The sequence below is a fragment of the Nyctereutes procyonoides genome, unplaced genomic scaffold (genome assembly GCF_905146905.1).
Source record: "Nyctereutes procyonoides isolate TBG_1078 unplaced genomic scaffold, NYPRO_anot_genome, whole genome shotgun sequence".
In the NCBI taxonomy this organism is placed as follows: Eukaryota; Metazoa; Chordata; class Mammalia; order Carnivora; family Canidae; genus Nyctereutes; species Nyctereutes procyonoides.
In genome coordinates, this window is record NW_026575120.1 from 45,896,416 (window position 1) to 45,913,567 (window position 17,152).

General features: G+C 40.4%; 1 protein-coding gene across 5 annotated transcripts in view; it reads left to right on the top strand.

Annotated features, from left to right (window-relative positions):
* The window catches only part of MCPH1 (microcephalin 1), a 229,912-nt gene that overhangs the window by 70,647 nt on the left and 142,113 nt on the right, over positions 1 to 17,152 (top strand). For 4 of the 5 annotated variants that reach the window (XM_055334855.1, XM_055334856.1, XM_055334857.1 and 1 more), the window contains exons 10-11: positions 7,048 to 7,085; positions 9,369 to 9,531. In XM_055334855.1, the coding sequence (XP_055190830.1) occupies positions 7,048 to 7,085; positions 9,369 to 9,531 (201 nt within the window). Of the gene's footprint in view, positions 1 to 7,047; positions 7,086 to 9,368; positions 9,532 to 9,671; positions 10,068 to 17,152 lie in introns of those variants that run through there. The other variant, XM_055334859.1, reaches the window with a different exon arrangement.

The window sequence follows — 17,152 nt, forward strand, 5'->3', positions numbered from 1 at the left end:
CCTGTGGTTTTAACAGTCCTTCCTTGCAGCTTGAGACAGAAGGTCCTCTCAAGTACACTTTTCTCACTACACAGAAGGGTGGGAAGCTCTTTTAACCTGCGCTCTATGTTCTGGGGCAAAGGTGATGTTCAGTGTTGTGGAGAATCAACTTTTAATAGAACAGGGATGCATCTTACAGGAGGGGTAAATCCAGGTCTCAGTAGTAAAGAACTGTTTAATTTTTTTCAACACTGTATACGGCTGCTTCCAATAAATGTTTTGGTCTTTTCCAATAATGACGAAGAAGGCTTACTGATTCTCATTAGGTTTGTACCATGTAGACATCATCTTACACTCAGGTTTCCTGGGGAGGGCGTGCAGTGGGTTGTAGCCACATCATCAGGTTACCATCACTAAAGAGAATAGAGTGGCCAGATTTTCCCCCTGCTTTTATTACCATCGGTGAAATGTGACTCACAGCAAAGGTTACATAAATAAATGACTAAGTTAAGAAGTGGTTTGTATTCTCGTGAAATTACATACTGTGAAGGTTATAATTTACAAAACTGCTAGCATTAATATTTACTTTCAACAGAATTATTAATCATGTAGCACTCTGGGAGTAATTCATTATCTCATTTCTTAGATGAGACCCATGAGATAAGGACAGGCCAAGTGCCCTGTCAAATATGGAGACACTGACAAGTGGGCTGCAGAAAGATCTCGTTCTGGGTCTCCTAGCAGCCGATCGTATTTCTTGTATTTTGTATATTCTTTTTGCATGGTTGATTCTTCTACTTTGTATATTTTCCAGTAGTGTTAGCCTTCCAAGATGATGAACAGTACATTGACGTTCACATGTAGAGACTTTATTCAACTCCAGGGAACATGCTGAATGCTAGCCGCACTGGGGCTGTAGCGCGTAACTGTAGGACCTTGATTTGAGTTGTTCTTGCGTTCGTGGTCGTGTGCCTTGCCAATTAAAGGACATGTACCAGAATTGCATTTTTAAAAGTGTACTATAGGCATTTTTTAAGCAAAGAAAAGGTGAAAGAACCATACAGTGAGGTACTTATCTTAGAGGGTTGTGATCCGGACTTTCTTACTAATAAAAAACGAGTGTTAGTTAGCTCATGTTACTAAGGAAGGAAAACTGCTGTGTCCAGTTGCAAGGAGAGCCCAGTGAGTGTATATACTGATAGACTGTTACGAAGGCCGAATGCCTTTGCTTCCTGGGTGCAAAATGGGCCTGTTCCATTGGACTCCCACCAGGCTGATTTAGCAGGTCAGTAGGCAAAAGTGATACACAGTAAGAGCCTTCGACAGCCTACAGGGCTGTATACAGCTCAAAGACAGTGAGGAACATTCACAGAATCCAACGACTCTAAAGAATGTGTCCTCAGTTTGTAGTTGCCCACTAGTGTCACTGGGTAATCTTTTGTTCTGTCTCAAAATCTTTTTCACAATGTTTCTGTACAATTGTTTTTTTCTCTTGTGATCAGATTATCTCAAAAAAGGATATTCTTGATTATAAGCTCAGGCTGCTCTCAACCAGATATTGCCTGAGTACAAAGGGGCAGCAAGAGTGTTTGTTGGCCTTCTGCGGGATGCTCCATAAAATCCAGTGCCGTGCTATATTGAACAAATAAAATCATCATCGGTCTGAACATTTTCTTGAGTGATTTCGGGTTGGCCTTTGTTTCCCTCTGTTATTTGCTTATTTTCCAAGGTAAAATACCAAGCCTGACAACTCTCCACCCATTTTATCCACAGCACCCATTAACTTAGGTGGATTTCTCTTCTGGAGGTCCTCAAAATATCTTAAATGTCTTGTCCATGCCAGAAGTGATCTTCCAATATCTCTGTGAGGCTGGGGTTCTAAGCCAGGTACCAGGATGATTTTCTTGCAGGGGACTTTATAGTCATTGGCTCCCAAGTAAAATTAGTCTTTATCACCTCCAAATGAGCTAGCCAGACCTGAGTGAGCATCCTTCTCAAATGTGACATTCTAGGCAAAGCCTGCTCTCATCATCAGATTTTCCAGGTATATCCTGGTAAGTTGGAGAACATATTCTGAAACTGTACAGAAATCTGTATTCCCATGGAAGGCAAAGAGACTTAGTGAAAAGATTCCAAATTTTGAGGCAGTCTTTGAAAATCAGGTTTCATCTTAAAATGTTGTATTTCAGTTTATAGAAACACTGTCTACTATAGTCACCTGAATTACAGATAGCTTAAGACGGGAAGACGTTCATAAAATAGGACCTTAGAGCGATATCAACAATATTCCAAGTCCACAAGCACACTCAACTTCCCTCATCTTATTTGCATTCTGAGACACGTGTGGAGTGGGGGTGCAGGTCCCAGCAAGAATAGAGGCAGAAAAAGGAGCACAAAGCAGATTTTTTTTTTTTAATGGAGTCCTTCAGTTTCTCTGTCTCAAGAGGATCAACCTGATTTTTATGGAGGAAACAAATCTTGAGATGTGGTATAATGTTCCTGAGACACAATAAATATACTAAGAACATGTCAGAATATCAAGAGATTTGGCGAGCTTGCATTAGGTCCTGGACATCTATATTTTTATTAAAAAAAAAAATCATTAGTAAGTCTGACATGCATCCCCAGTTGAAAGCCACTAGCCTACAAGACGCTAAATTAAAATGACAGAAGCAAGACCCTCACCAAATTAACAATTTAGTAACTGAGATTATGACACTGTACGACTTTGTCTAGTAGCAGCACAGTAGGACTAAAATACCCTAAATGGAAGAAAACAACACAGCTATTAGGGAAGCATCTGGCCAGTGTTTTCCCTGAAGATAAAAACGTTATGGACGATTAGGTCAATAACCAATATCACGGATATTCCTTGAAGCCTATGATCCTGAAATATTCGTATTGATAACATTGTACCTGTTATATACTCACCTAGACAGGCTGAGTGGTCCTTCTGATTTCACATGGAACTTTGCAGTCATGACACAATCCTACAGTTGTCCTACAAGTAAAAAACCTTGTTTTTGTCATTTCTAAGAATTCTTTGAGAAATCTCAAGGCTAGTTTTAGGTGTCAGTGATATCCTCCAAGTTTTATTTTTATATATTTAGGATCCAGTTTAGAGAAGGCAAAAATAAAAAATGTTACCAGATGAGATTCACACAAATCCTTAAGAGAGGATCACGTGTGCCTGAGAAACAATACTGGGTAAGTTATTTAATCACAGTCTTAAGAAAACATTTAAAAACAAGCATAGACTGTAACCTAAGTGAACAAACTTTATTTTCTTAATCATAAGCATCAAGTAGTCAACATAAAGGAGAGAGAATTATCCTTTTAAAACATGGTCTTGGCTCTCCAAGCAGATTATACAGAAAATTAGGACCGATCTTTTTCTTTATAGGCAGTCATCAGTAACCATAAAAACAGCCCATTGACATCAGGCATAACTGACTAAAATTTTAACGTACTTTGAGCTTTCCTTCACACTCAAGTATTATAAACCGAAGCCAGTTAAGTCAACTCTCCCAGTTTTGTTGTTCAATATGCATTTTCTTATCCTGTAGCAAACTGACACTAAATCCCAGAGCTGCGTTCCTGTAGTCACAACAACTTAATAGTAACAGTGAGATATTTCCGTTAACAGGCAGTGTGTTCTTCTTGCCATCTTTAAGTGCACCGATAAATATTTTAAAGTTTTTCAGTTTTAATTTCTCTGATGTTAAATATTGATGGTCATTTCCACATCAGTGAAAGGTTCTTTGGGTTTCTCAATGAGTCGCAATAGCAAAAAGGAGTCCAGAAACCATAAAACCTGAAAACCACGGCTTAAAGAAATATAAAATAATGTATTAAAAAAAAAAGACGCACAATTGTATTCCTCTGTCAGCATTATTTTTAGTGTAACCTTAACCACTCATATTAATTATATTTTTTTAGCCAAACTTAGTAAGTTCTATTTCACAGAAAACTGAGGCGAACAATGGAGTAATGTCCATTTTCCCCAAGCATGTTAGCAGACCAGCAAGGCTTACATCATACTGTCCTACCTACCTCCATGTCTCTTTTATATCCTTTTAAATTTGGAAAAATGAACATGCTTATCAACATGACCTGTATTGCATATAAAAATAAGCAAAAAATATATAAAAAATAGAACTCTGCTTAGTAATCAGTGTTTCAGTATTCTCTCTTACAAAATTACTGAGTTACCCAAAAATTTTTAAAAATTTATTTATTTATTGAGAGAGAGAGAGAGAGAGCATGGTGGAGGAGCAGAGGAAGAGAGAGAGAAAGTCCCAAGCATACTTGGTGCTGAGCACAGAGCCACACGCAGGGCTTGATCCAAAACCCTGAGATCATGACCTGAGCCGAAACTGAGAGTTGGTCGCTCAACCGAATGTGCCACTCAGGCATCCCGTATCCAACAATTTTTAAATTAATATCTGCCCAAGGCTTATGTTACCTAATATTAAAAGATAAACTGAAGCATATTAAAACATTTTAGAGTTTATTTGGGCAAAACTTGATTTGAATAAGGTACTAACAAACAGAAGTGGTTAGGAGTGCACCAAAGCCATGAGCTAGGGGAAAGACTCATAGAGCAGAGGTGGAATCTAAGCAAGGAAATTATTTAATTGGCTGTAGCTTAAGCAGTTGCCTTATATGGGAAAGCTTAGTTGGCTATTTGTGATTGGTTGTTCTTAGGTTTTTATTTCTTAACCTTAAGTAGTTTACAGGCTCTGGTTTTGGTCTGCTTATGTAGGCTACTTAGCTTTAAAGCTAAGGCTTTAAAGCCACCTTAGTCTAATGGCCTCCTTGTTTAATTAATCTAACATTAGAGATCCTGGAAATTATCTTCACATTGACGTATTATGAAACACAATCAGTATTGATATAAAAATTTTGTTAGAATAATGATTTGTCACAAATTTACATTTTTAAAAATAATCTTTAAACATTGTACAAGAGTAATCTTACCAGTAAACCCATCTAAGTCTAGGAAAAATAAACTCCAGTAGAATAAAATGTATGTTTATATTATACTTAACATGGAGAATTCAGATAAGACATAACTGTTTTCATTAAGCCAAAATTATTACACTAGTGGTAATTTCTAAACACATTAACTATGTGAATTTGAATTTTTAAAACATTTCTGAGTTAGTTATAATTTCAGCCACTGGTCAAGATTAAAGACAGAAATACTAAAACCAGCCCAGATTTCAAGGAGCTATCCTCCTTCCTTGGGGACATAAATGTCTTAATTCATTTTAGCTCCAAAATGGGCAAATAAGCAGGAAAAAAAAAAAAGGCTAATAAACCCAGTCCTCTACGGTCTCTTACCAAAAAAGAATAAATCTCTATAATCCATTAATTAATTTATATAGAACACCAAGTAGTCAGACCATAAAACCACATTCCTAAGCATTCTCATAATGGAGAATAATTCATCCATTAATGAAACAAAACAAAACAAGTGGAGAGGAAAATTAAAATTAGTGAAAAAGAGCCAGCAAAGTTCTATTGCCACTTGGCATTCAGCGCCGGGAGCCAATAATAGACCATTCTGGGCTCAAGCTGCCTGTGGAGTGTCCTCTGTCTGACAGAAGCAGCTAATCTTTAGCAGATGAATCTGTTGGGCATCTTGGTGGAAACCTTCCTAACTGGTGAAAGATAATTTTATAAAGATACACGTGACTTTCCCACTAATAGAAAATAAATACATGTTAACAATTTTATTCAACTCATTAGCCAGTGATGAGACTGGGAAGTTGTTTTGTCCTCTTCAAAGGAGAATCTACAGAGGAGACCTGTTAATGGACCCTGAGCAGTGCTGACATGGCTTTGTCACCAGTAGGAGAGGGACATCAATCAAATGTCCACTGGTCAGACTTTGAGTTTCTAGAGACAAGAATAATTTGCATTCCTATCAGTTTTCTACAGCTACTAGAGTTGTAAAATAAACTCAAAGACAATGAAAGGTATAAACCTCATAGAAGCTGATGACTTTTATGAACAACGCACATGGGTATTCATTGAAGACACCCAGTAATCTTCTGTTCCACTTTAAATAGTTTACACTTTTCTCCTCCAGCCTTGGTTTTACAAGGAACTCTTTTAAATATTTACTCCATCATGTATCTATTTCTCCATCCACCAACCATCTTATTTTGTTATTCATTTTTAAATAAGTGGCAGATACCAATCCACATCATCGTGTAAAGGAGCTTCCTTGGTTAATCAAGGGAATTATATTGGATGTATTTTCTAATGCGTCACTTATAAGGACAGATAAGTACACTTACTCTTAATAACAGCATTACTCCTTTTGTTTCATCATCGTATTTCAGGCCAGGACCATTTGTCACAGTAGCCTGAACGTGTGCTCACCATCATGGCACTTGTTAGCATGGGCCTCGAGGGAGAGCTTTTATGTAAATTAAAAAAAAAGTATTTAAAAACTTATTAAAAAGAACTTTACAGTTCCAATTAGTAGCAGATGCTAAACCATATGTAAGCAGTCCTGAGCTGATGTGGGCTTCTGTGTGCAAGAGGTTAAAGCATTTGATTGACCCAGGCCGCAGGAGCATGAGCATTATTGTGTATGTGTGACTGAGGCAAGGCTAGAAACCTTAAGAAATGGCTCTTCAGCTTGCAAAAAAATGCCTTCTTACCCTCTTCTTCCTCACAAGTCCCTAAGCACGATGGCACATTTAGAGGTCTGGTAGCTAAACTAGGAGAATAAACTTCTGGAGGGAAGCATTTTTAAAATTTTTTCCCGCACTCCTCTGCCTCATGTTCTGGATTATTTTGGGATTGGTTTGGGTATAGTATCTCAGTTTCTATCTCTTGGGCTGCTTGGGCTGGTTTTTTTTGTTTGTTTGTTTGTTTGTTTGTGTTTTTTTTTTCCAGGAACATAAAGTTTTTTTCTTTGATATATGCTTAAATGTTTATTTTTTAAGTGATGTAACTTTTCAAAAAAATGTATTAAAGTTAATTTCTGTGGGAAAAAATGTTTTTTATATTTCTGACTGTTTTTTCTTCCTTCTCTTTTGAAATCTCTAGCCAACGAGAACATTAGTCATGACAGGCATGCCATCTGAGTAAGTATTCATTGTTTTGATAACTTTCTACTCAATGTAAAATTTTAGATTTTTCTTTCATATACTGTGGTGCTGTGCTTTTAGGGCAGCTCGTAGCTTTGCACTGTTTTGCTGTTAATCATTGATACTAGAGTTAGAAGAACCCTGGAAATAAAAAAAAACGTGGTTAGAAGACTATGAACAGTTTATCATTGAAGACTTTTTGAGCTGATTAAATAGCATTAAGAGGTATTATAGTATTTTGCTGTTCGGCTTCTTGCTTCATATATACTGTCTCTGTGTATCCACCACTTGTACCCCGTGGAAGTTCAATAAATGGAGCACCACTGGCTGAGTCCCTCAAAGTTCATAAACACCTTGCTGGGAAGCTTTCTACAACTATATTATACCACTATTTACACATTTTGTGAAAGAGTTAATAGCTTGCTGGCACGCTCTTATCATCCTCCTTAAACATTTAACACAATATATAGCACATCCAACAAAAATACAGCACTATATTCTTTGTAACAGATTTTTGAATTCCTATTTAAAGGGGAAAACCATGTGTTGGTTTTTTTTTTTTTATATCAATCATATGTTTTAAGGTTTTAAAGGCATTCATCAAAACACTGGGACATTTCAGTGAAAAATAGCCTGCGAAAAAGTGCATGCTTTCTGTTCCAGGACCCTTTTCCTACCCATGGCATATGATATCAAAAGGACCAATAGTTCAAACACCATACATTAGCTAGTGAAAAAGGAGCACACTCACAATTTTTGTTAATCTCTTATGAAATACAAGAAACATCCTAAATAGTCTAATATGAAAGTGAAAATTGAGTATGGTGGGTGTAATGCTTTTTAAAGTCCATATTTTTTGCCCCTAGTATAAAACACATTAGTAAATAGTTATCTTCTCAAAGTTTTGAAAATCGAACTTTTCATTTAGGCCGTATTCTTTTTTTATGTTTCTTCCCCCACATATACTTCTTGTCCGAAGTTAAGGACAAGACCTAGAGGTTGTAATGCTACGTTGATTAGCCATGTCTCAAAGAGACACTTGTTGTTGATTAACACTTCCAACAAATAGCTGGCAGCTGCCAGATTTGGAATGAGGAAAATCATCGATCTGCAGAGATGAAGGGCCTGGGGAGCATATGGTTTAGAGCTTTTCACTTCCTTATGCTTTTGTTTTCTTTGCATTTCCCCCAAATTTAATATTTTCCATCACCCGGATAAGCACAGATTCTCTGGTTGATGTGGTGATAGGGCCCGGGTCTTGACCCATTCATCTCTTTTGGCCCTAGTGGTCTCTAAGAATTTAAACTGTGATATCGTTCCGCCCTTTCATTTCACATGTAAAGAAATAGGTCTTGAGCTTGACATACCCAAGACGGCTGGAGAGAGAACTGAGAAGTACTGTGAGGTAGATGCAGTGTGATTATAAGCGGTCCACGCATGTGTGAGAACAGCCAGCTTCTTTCTCTTCATAATCACTTTTGGAGAGGAGAGAAATTTATCTCTTAACTCACCGTGTACGTCATAGCGTGGCTCAGAGTGCGCTTCACGTCATCTGTATTTCATTGGGGATTTCCAAAACTTGCTGGGAGGGAGAGGGAAATGCGATGTGTAGGAACCAAAGGCTTTAGTAAGGAGGTCGTAAAGGGAAGACAAGAAGAATGGTGAGCAATTTGGGGAGGAAATTAGGTGGGAAGAATATTTCTTCACAGGTACTTGAGACACTAATGACAGACCATAAGATAAACAATGATGGGCTTTGTAAAAATAAGGAGCCTCTGCCAAATTTGCCCTAAGATTTGACCTGATAATGTAATGCAAAAGGCCCTTCCTCCCCGTTACTAGAAAAAAAAAAAAAAAACAACTGTGAGTTCAATTAAATGTTATATTTCAAATAAAATAAGCAAGGGATAAGCTTGGTCCTGACCGTCCATAGGTTGGTTCAGATCTGCGAAGTAACCATGGTGGGAATGGCAGGGCCCATTTCTGATGCTGGCTGTGTTCTGGCCCGGGGACATGTGGGAAGCCACTTCCAGCCTGGGGAAGCTTTGCCAGCAATTAAAATAGACAGTTGGATTTGAGAACTGAAGTTTTTTTATTTCCCCAAATTTTAAGTCATTGATCATAAAGAAATTAAAACATGAGCTCCATACCTAAGATCAACGTAGAATTTTAGCTTTCTAGTTTTTTTAAAAAAACTATTATTCAATGTAATCACCTTGATGTTCATATGTAGGAAACATAGTTATTATATTGATTCCCTCCCTCCCCCCCATTTAACAGAGAGCAGAACATCGTTGTCCAGGTTGTGAATAAATTGAAGGGCTTTTCCTTTGCCCGGGAGGTGTGTGAAACTACCACTCACGTGCTGTCTGGGAAGCCTCTGCGAACTCTGAATGTGCTGCTGGGAATCGCCCGTGGCTGCTGGATCCTCTCTTATGAATGGGTAAGCTGTTATGTAAGCAGATGTTGGAAGTGCGTATATTCAAACAAGAAGGTGTTTTGGTAGATGTGGTCATCCTGAGGCAGTGACACTAGATCACTAGATTCGCATTCTTGTTAATTTGCACACTTTCCCGTGAGCAGTGGATCCCGTTCCTGTTCTCTCCTTGACCTCTTCTCCTTTTGGCCCATCACCTTCAGCCACACTGATCCCTTGGGAACCCAAGTGTGGTGAGGATCGAAAACAGAAGAGTGGCCTCCTGGATACAGACCTCAGCACTGGCAGGAGTAAGATTAGAACAGGCTTGGAATGAAAACACAAAATGCGTGTTCTCACAGTCAAATGAACTTTCTTCTGTGTTTGACCAAGAAATAATGTGACCTATGTTAGCGATGGTTTCAAAAGCCAAAAGAATTCAGTGATTGTTTTTACAGATGGATTTACTTAGGATGAAACATGTTCATTTAATCCCATTTGGATATGTTTTATCTTACGCATATCTATCTGTAACATTACTTACCCTTATTTCTGTGCATTAAAGGTAGTTTTTTTTAAAAAATCACTGTTTTCATTATTCATAGAAATTGAGATTGTTTGTTACTTTTTCTATTTTTACTTTGATCCACAACCTGTGGTCCCTCCAAAGCATTGCTGCTTGTGAGTACTGTCATTTGTTACTTGTGTTACTGTATTGAATCTGCTACATCTCCACCCTCCAGCTTCCCTCCCCCCAAGAATGTATTATATTAATATTGTGTTAATTTAAACCAGTAGAATTATAATATGCAAACAAACTACAGATGTATTTTTAAGAATGGCTGTGGCCTTTTTCCTCTGTTATGACTTAACCCTGCAGCTCTCTGGCATAAGACATTTGTGCCATTAGTCCTTTAAGTCACGAAGCAGAAAAGTTTGAAATTCCCTGCAAAGAGTACTATTTGCACTGGTGGCAGTTGGGCACCACCTTATCTAATTATTTATTTGTGCCGATCCATGTTTCTTTGTAAGAAATACCGTATTATAACTCCAGCTTCCATGAATCCATGTGCTGTCTTCCTTCTCTTCAATTCACAATGTTTCTGTTTCTGTATCAGTCCATTCTTCCTTCCCCCATGTCTCAGAGGAAAAAAAATATTCTTTGTCATTTATGAAGATATACATCTGTGCTTGATTGTGTGTCCCATCTATTCTTCTGGGACTTTGAACAGAGAGGTCAGAAATGGGAATCAGTATTTACTGTTGCCGTGTGTGAAGACCAGCTCCCTCGATGCCTCCATGTTTCTGCTCAGTGTACTGCCAATATTCTCCCACTAATCATCATAGGAACAGAGCCAGATGCAGATTTAGCGTATGCTAACTATATGTGGGATTAACCACCACACATGAGAAAGGCAGGATGTGGACGTGTTATTTGGTGAACTTCCAGTGCTCATGCGGAGTCCGTGCCATCTGGTCACACGCATGAATGAATGAAGTACAAATGCAATAAGGTAAGAAAATGAAATAAAAGACATTTAGGTTAGAGAGGAAGAAATGGAACTAGTTCTCTTCATAGACACCATGATTCTCCATGTAGGCAGTCACAGGAATTCTACAAAAAAGCTCTTAGAACAAATTGCCAAGATACAAGGGTCGACATTGAAATACTCAAGTGTAAATCTGACGTAAAAATGTGTGCAGGATCTGTATGCTGAAAACTATAAATCACTGGTTAAAAAAAACTAAAGAAGTAATAAATGTCTCTCACATACTATGTTCATGGATTGGAAGACTCAGTATAATTAAAATGTCATTCCTCCATAAAACAATCTATAGATTCAATACATTCCCAATTAAAATCTTAGAAGAATTCTTTGAAGATATAGACAAGCTGATTCTAAACTACACACACACACACACACACACACACACACACACAGGGAGAGGGAGACAGGAACTAGCATAACTAAAACAATTTTGAAAGAGAAGAACAAAGTTGAAGGACTAGCATTATCTGATTTTTAAGGTATCCTTTAAAGCTTTTGTAATTAAGGCAATTCAGTGTCTGGGAAAAGATAGACATAATGAAACAAATGGAGAGTCTAGAAATAGGCCCACAAATAAAGCTCACTGGCTTTTGACAAGAACCAAAGGCAGTTCAGTGGAGGAAAGTAAGTCTTTTCAGTAAAAGGTGTTGGACATCAACCACAACTGGACCTGTGTCTCACACCATATACAAAGATTACCTCCAAATGGAATGGACTAATATACAGAATGATACAACTCTAAGAAGTATACATACGGTATGACACAGGTTTAGGTGGAGAGTTCTTTTGTTTTTTAATTTTATTTATTTATTTATTAGAGAAGAGGGAGAGAGAGGGAGGAAGCATGACCAGGGTGAGTGGCAGAGGGAGAGGGAGAAGCAGACTCCCTGCTGAGCAGGGAGCCTGATACAAGGCTTGATCCCAGGATGCTGAGATGCTGGGATCTCAGATGCTTAACCTACTGAGCCACCCAAGTGCCCCCAGAGTTCTTAGATACAACAGGAAAAGCATGATGTGTGAAAGGAAAAGTGATAAGTGATACTCCATCAAGTGTAAAAACATATACTCTGTGAAGAATATCCTAAGGAAGCCAGTAGAAGACATTTGCACATCTCATCTAACAAAGACTTAAATCCAAAATATATAAAGAACTCTCAAAACTCAAAAATAAGAGACAACCAAGCAACAAATAGCCAAAAGCATCTTTTTCAACAGTCTACTGAAGATATGCAGATGAAAAGATGTTCAGCGCCGTTAGAGAAATACGATTTACAACCACAGTGAGATACCACCACATATTTAACAGAATGGCTAGATTACAAAGCATGTCGACAGTCCTCTAGCAAAGGATGCAGAGCATTGTATACTGCTGGTGAGGGTGGAAAGTGGCACAGCCATTCTGAAAAACAGTTGGGAAATTTGATGTGATGTAATTGTATACTCGCCATGTCACTTGGCAAACCTGCTCCTAGGTATCTGCCCTTGAGAAATGAAAGCTCTCACTTGCACAAAAACATGTCCATGAATGTCATGAATATTTGTAACAGCTTTCTTTATAATCACCAAAACCTGGCAACAGCACGAATGTCCCTCAGTGGGCAAAGGGATAAAGCAACCATCCTTCCCTACTGTGGAATATGGCTCAGTAATAAAGGACAACTCTGTAGGGGCAGCTGGGCGGCTCAGATGGTTAGGTGTCCGATTCTTGGTTTCTGCTCAGGTCATGATCTCAGGATTGTAAGATCGAGTCCCACCTCAGGTTCTGCATTCAGCGTGGAGCCTGCTTGGAGTTCTTTCTCTCTTCCTCTTCCTTCTCTTTTGCCCCTCCTCCTTTCTCTCTCTCTCGCTCTCTCTCAAATAAATAAAGTTTTTTTTATTTTTTCCTTAAAGACAATCATGTTACTAGTCACAACTTGGATGAATCTCTTGCATTGTGGACCGCTTGCTGGTGAACCAGCTGACCTCAGGCTAGCATGGTCCTCTTCTCCATTTGCAGGACTGCCTAGACTCTACTCCCACCAGATGCACCCCCTTCTGTGCACCCCCTTCTCCCGCAGGACCCCAGGCCTCCAGGGGTTGGACTGCTGGGGTTCCCAGACAGCTCCTATAAAGTCAGCCCTCCATGTCCAGTCTTCAAGGCACTGACAACTACCATGAGAGTGGAATCCCGAAGGCAGGAACAGGATGTTTGAGGAACAATAAGAAGGCTTGGTTGGGGTTCACCAAGAGAAAAAGTAGAAGATGAGACAAGAGAGCCAGTGGGTAAAGGGAACCTGGACCACAGTAGGGTGTTTGGATACTATTTCTGTGTCATGAGGAGCTATCAGAAAGTTTCTATGAAGGGAACAAGGTGCTCTGACCTGTGTTTTTCAAAGGATGGTGGCCGCTGCATAGGGAGCTCACCATGGGGAAGAAGGACTAGCATCAGGGAACCCGCTGGCAGACCGTCCTCTTAGTTTCCCAGTGAGAGAAAAACTGCAGCTTGGACTGGGTGGCAAGACACAGTCTGATGTGGATAATACTGTGAGGCCGGAGTGCAACAGCTTTCCCATGGGTAGGCTGCAGGTTGTGAGGGGAAGGAGGTGAAGACAGTGCTGGTGCCCGTGACCCGAGCAGCTGTGTAACAGTGGTTACAAGAACAGTTCAAAGATCCTTTATGATTGAAGAGGAATACATTAGGGTGGGCTGCCCTTTCAGCCTGTGGACCAAGATAGGCTTCATGAACCTGGAGAGACACCAGTGCCAGGGCCAGACACCGCCGAGACGGCACGTCCCGTCCCAGCACCAGGAGCACCTGGACGGTGAGTCCAGCACAAGGGCCCTTGCTCCCCCTGGCTCTCACTAGCTGGGTACCCGGTGATGGTCGCACCAGGAGCCTGCATGTGACCCACAGATCCTTGCCAGATGCTCAGCCAACCTGGCCAGAAACAGCTCTCTTAAACAAGCACAAGGTGACATCACCTTGAATAATTTCTTCTCCTGCAGGGTCCATGGGACTGCATTCATTTTCTCTGGCTGCTGTAACAAATCACCAAATTTACTGGCTTAAAAATAGCACAGATTTTTTTCTCTTATGATTTTGGAGGTCAAAAGTCCAAAATAGGTTTCACTGGGCTCAAGCCCTGGTGTGTCGTCAGGGCCACATTCCTTCTGGAATCTCAAGGGGAGAGTCTGTTTCCTGACTTTTCCAGCTTTAAAGGCCACCTGCATTCCTTGGCCTGTGGCCCCTGGCAGCAATCACGTCCTTCTGACTTCTGCTTCTCTTGTCACACCTCCTCTGATTTCTTGCCTCTTTCACTTATAAGGACCCTTGTGGTCTCATGAGGCTGACCTGGATAATCCACAATAGCTCCCCATCTCCCTGACTTCACTGCCCCTGCAGTGTCCCCTTCACCATGGAAACATGGGACATGCTCACATTTTCTGGGGCTCAGCTGTGGACAGCTTTGAGAGGATTCATCATTCTGCAGTCCCACAAGTACAAATGTATTAATTCCATAAGCCCCGTATCAAATGCTTCACGGCACCTTTGGTTGGTGACTTTTAAGTGGTGTGAATTCTGTAAGGATAAGCTTTAAGAAAGCTGAGAGCGGCGCAGAGCGTGGATGGCCATGTGGAGAGCGGGTGATCTATCTACAAGCCAGGGAACACCAGGGATTTTCAGCAGCCAAAGGCATCTCAGACCAGAGTCTCCCTGAGGGTGTCCGGAAGGAAGCGGCTCTGCCAATACACCGATTGAGGACTTCTTGTTGTCTTCAGAACTGGCTTTGTTGATTATAAACAAGAAGAAAGACAGTTCTCAACTAGAGAACATTAAGAAGAAAATAAAGAAATGCTTACAGAAAAAGAGTAAAATAGATTGCCTTGGGTCTCTAACCATGTTGAAGCTGTTCATGCTCCTTCCTGCTGACTGGGTGATGCTGGTGGGGAGCCAGGCCAGCCTGGGCAGGGAGGACAGCTCTGTGGACCTCAGAGACCAGAGCAAAGACAGGAGCAAGACAGCTCTAAGAGCGTTGAGCGCCTTCCTCAAGGTTTTAACACTAGCAAGATGGTGCATGAAAGCACGCAGTTAATTTTTTTAAGTAACGCATTGCACTATACCAGTATAGAGATTTTAAATAGTGGTGAAGCAGCCGCCTGAAAATCTGATATTATTTTTCCCATACTAAACCACTGATTAAGCGAGTTTCTTCTCTAAGATGTGACTTGCGACAAGTTCATATATTTTTATCTTGGCTTCTCCTAGGAAGACGGAAGTAAAAAAAAAAATAGTCATTCAGAGAGAAAGGGATGAAAAGAACATCACGATTTAAATACCTACCCTGAAAATACACACCCATACACATATGTTTGGAGGTCCCTGTGTATTTCCATCACATTATCATCATCACTTACAATGTCCAAATTGGCCGTACGTTTGCACTAAGGCCATCTTGAAATAAAAGACCCACAAACCTATAACACAAGATCTAGGCTTCTGATGTTTTAACAGTTTAGTGGGATGATAACCACGAAGCAACAGGAAAAATAATTGAGTACGGGAGAGTTCAGTGCCAAGCTCTATGGCTGGGCCCAGATCTGGGGATTTCACAGACTGCAAGTTAACCTCCATCCCCAGGTAAAATGGGAGTAGGCTCAGTCTAACTGTCTGGGTGCTGAGAACACTCCTCCTTACTGAGCCACAGTCCCCTGTGTGTGACAGTACGTCCCTCACTGGGTCGCATGAAAGCTGAGTTCAGCATGCACGGTCCGTTCTGTCCTTGCGAGTGCTGAAGAAGGCCCATGAAGGCTGCTGAGTGCAGCTGTCACTTAGGAGAAGAGAGGGTGTGGGGTGTGATGGGGGGACCCCTAGCGAGGATGAGAGAGCTGGTGGACAATAGGAAGTATGCCCGCATTCGTTCTTTGAGGGCCCTAAGAAGAGTACCCCTTGGGTGTCTGCAGGAATTTCAGTATACTGGGGTGCGGCTCAGAGGGGGAAGCGTCTGCCTTCAGCTCAGGCCATGATCTCAGGGTCCTGGGATCAAGTCCTGCGCATTGGGCTCCCTGCCCAGAGGGGAGTCTGCTTCTCCCTCTCCCTCTGCCTGCCCCTCCCCCAGCTTGTGTTCTCCCCTCCTTCTGTCAAGTGAACAAATAAAATCTTAAAAAAAAAAAGGAACCCCCATTTCTGTAAAAGCCGCCGTAGTACAGATTTTCATATATTTCAACCTTCTCCAAAACCCTCAGGGTCTTCCTGTTGCTGCAAGTGATCACTCTCAGATTTTTAAGACCAATAGTTTTGGCATTAGTATCTTTCTACGAAAACAGCTACAGACATGGCTTTACCAGTGATGCCTAAACACTTCATTACTTGTGAGAAGTTACCGGTTCCTGGGAAATGTAAAGGACCAGATCTACTGCAGCCTACAGTAAAATGCGTGTTTGTGTCTTGGTGATGTACTTGCGATGCCTGCCAAATGTTTCCTCTCACTGGTGTTGCGTGTTTATTGATTTTAATAGGTGACTGCTAACTTGCACTCTTAAGGAAAGAAAAAAAAACAAACAAACTTAGAAATGAACCAATTCTCTTTCCCTGTTTATGTCACTTAAATGAGACAAAGATAATTGCTCCTTGTATGGCCTCCCTTCTTTAATTTTAGGGAAAAAAAATGCAATTGCACAAACAGGATAAACTTTTTTTTTTTTAAGTTATCTCCACATCCAACGTGGGGCTTGAACTCATGCACGATACACTCTTTTGAGTGAGAATAGCTGCCATTGCCCTTTATAAGCCAAGCCACATAATGTCTAAAGCTCAGCACACAATTTACTGTTCATCTGCAACTTGTGTGTGACTTGAGATATGAATTCCACAGGATGCAGTTTCTTTTAGGGCCAAGACTTGAAGCGTCCATATGATATACTTCAGGAATCACGTTGTCTTTGTGTAAAGGAATGACTGTCCCTCTCTCCCTGTGGTCCCCTCCTTTTTCCTTGTCCCCAATGCAATTTGGGGGATTCTTAAAATATTCCTTTTGGCTAGCTATATAAGCTTGCCTCCAAGAAAAACATTACTGAGAATGTTTTTATTTCAGGGTTTGTGTGGTATTCTCTGGAAATTG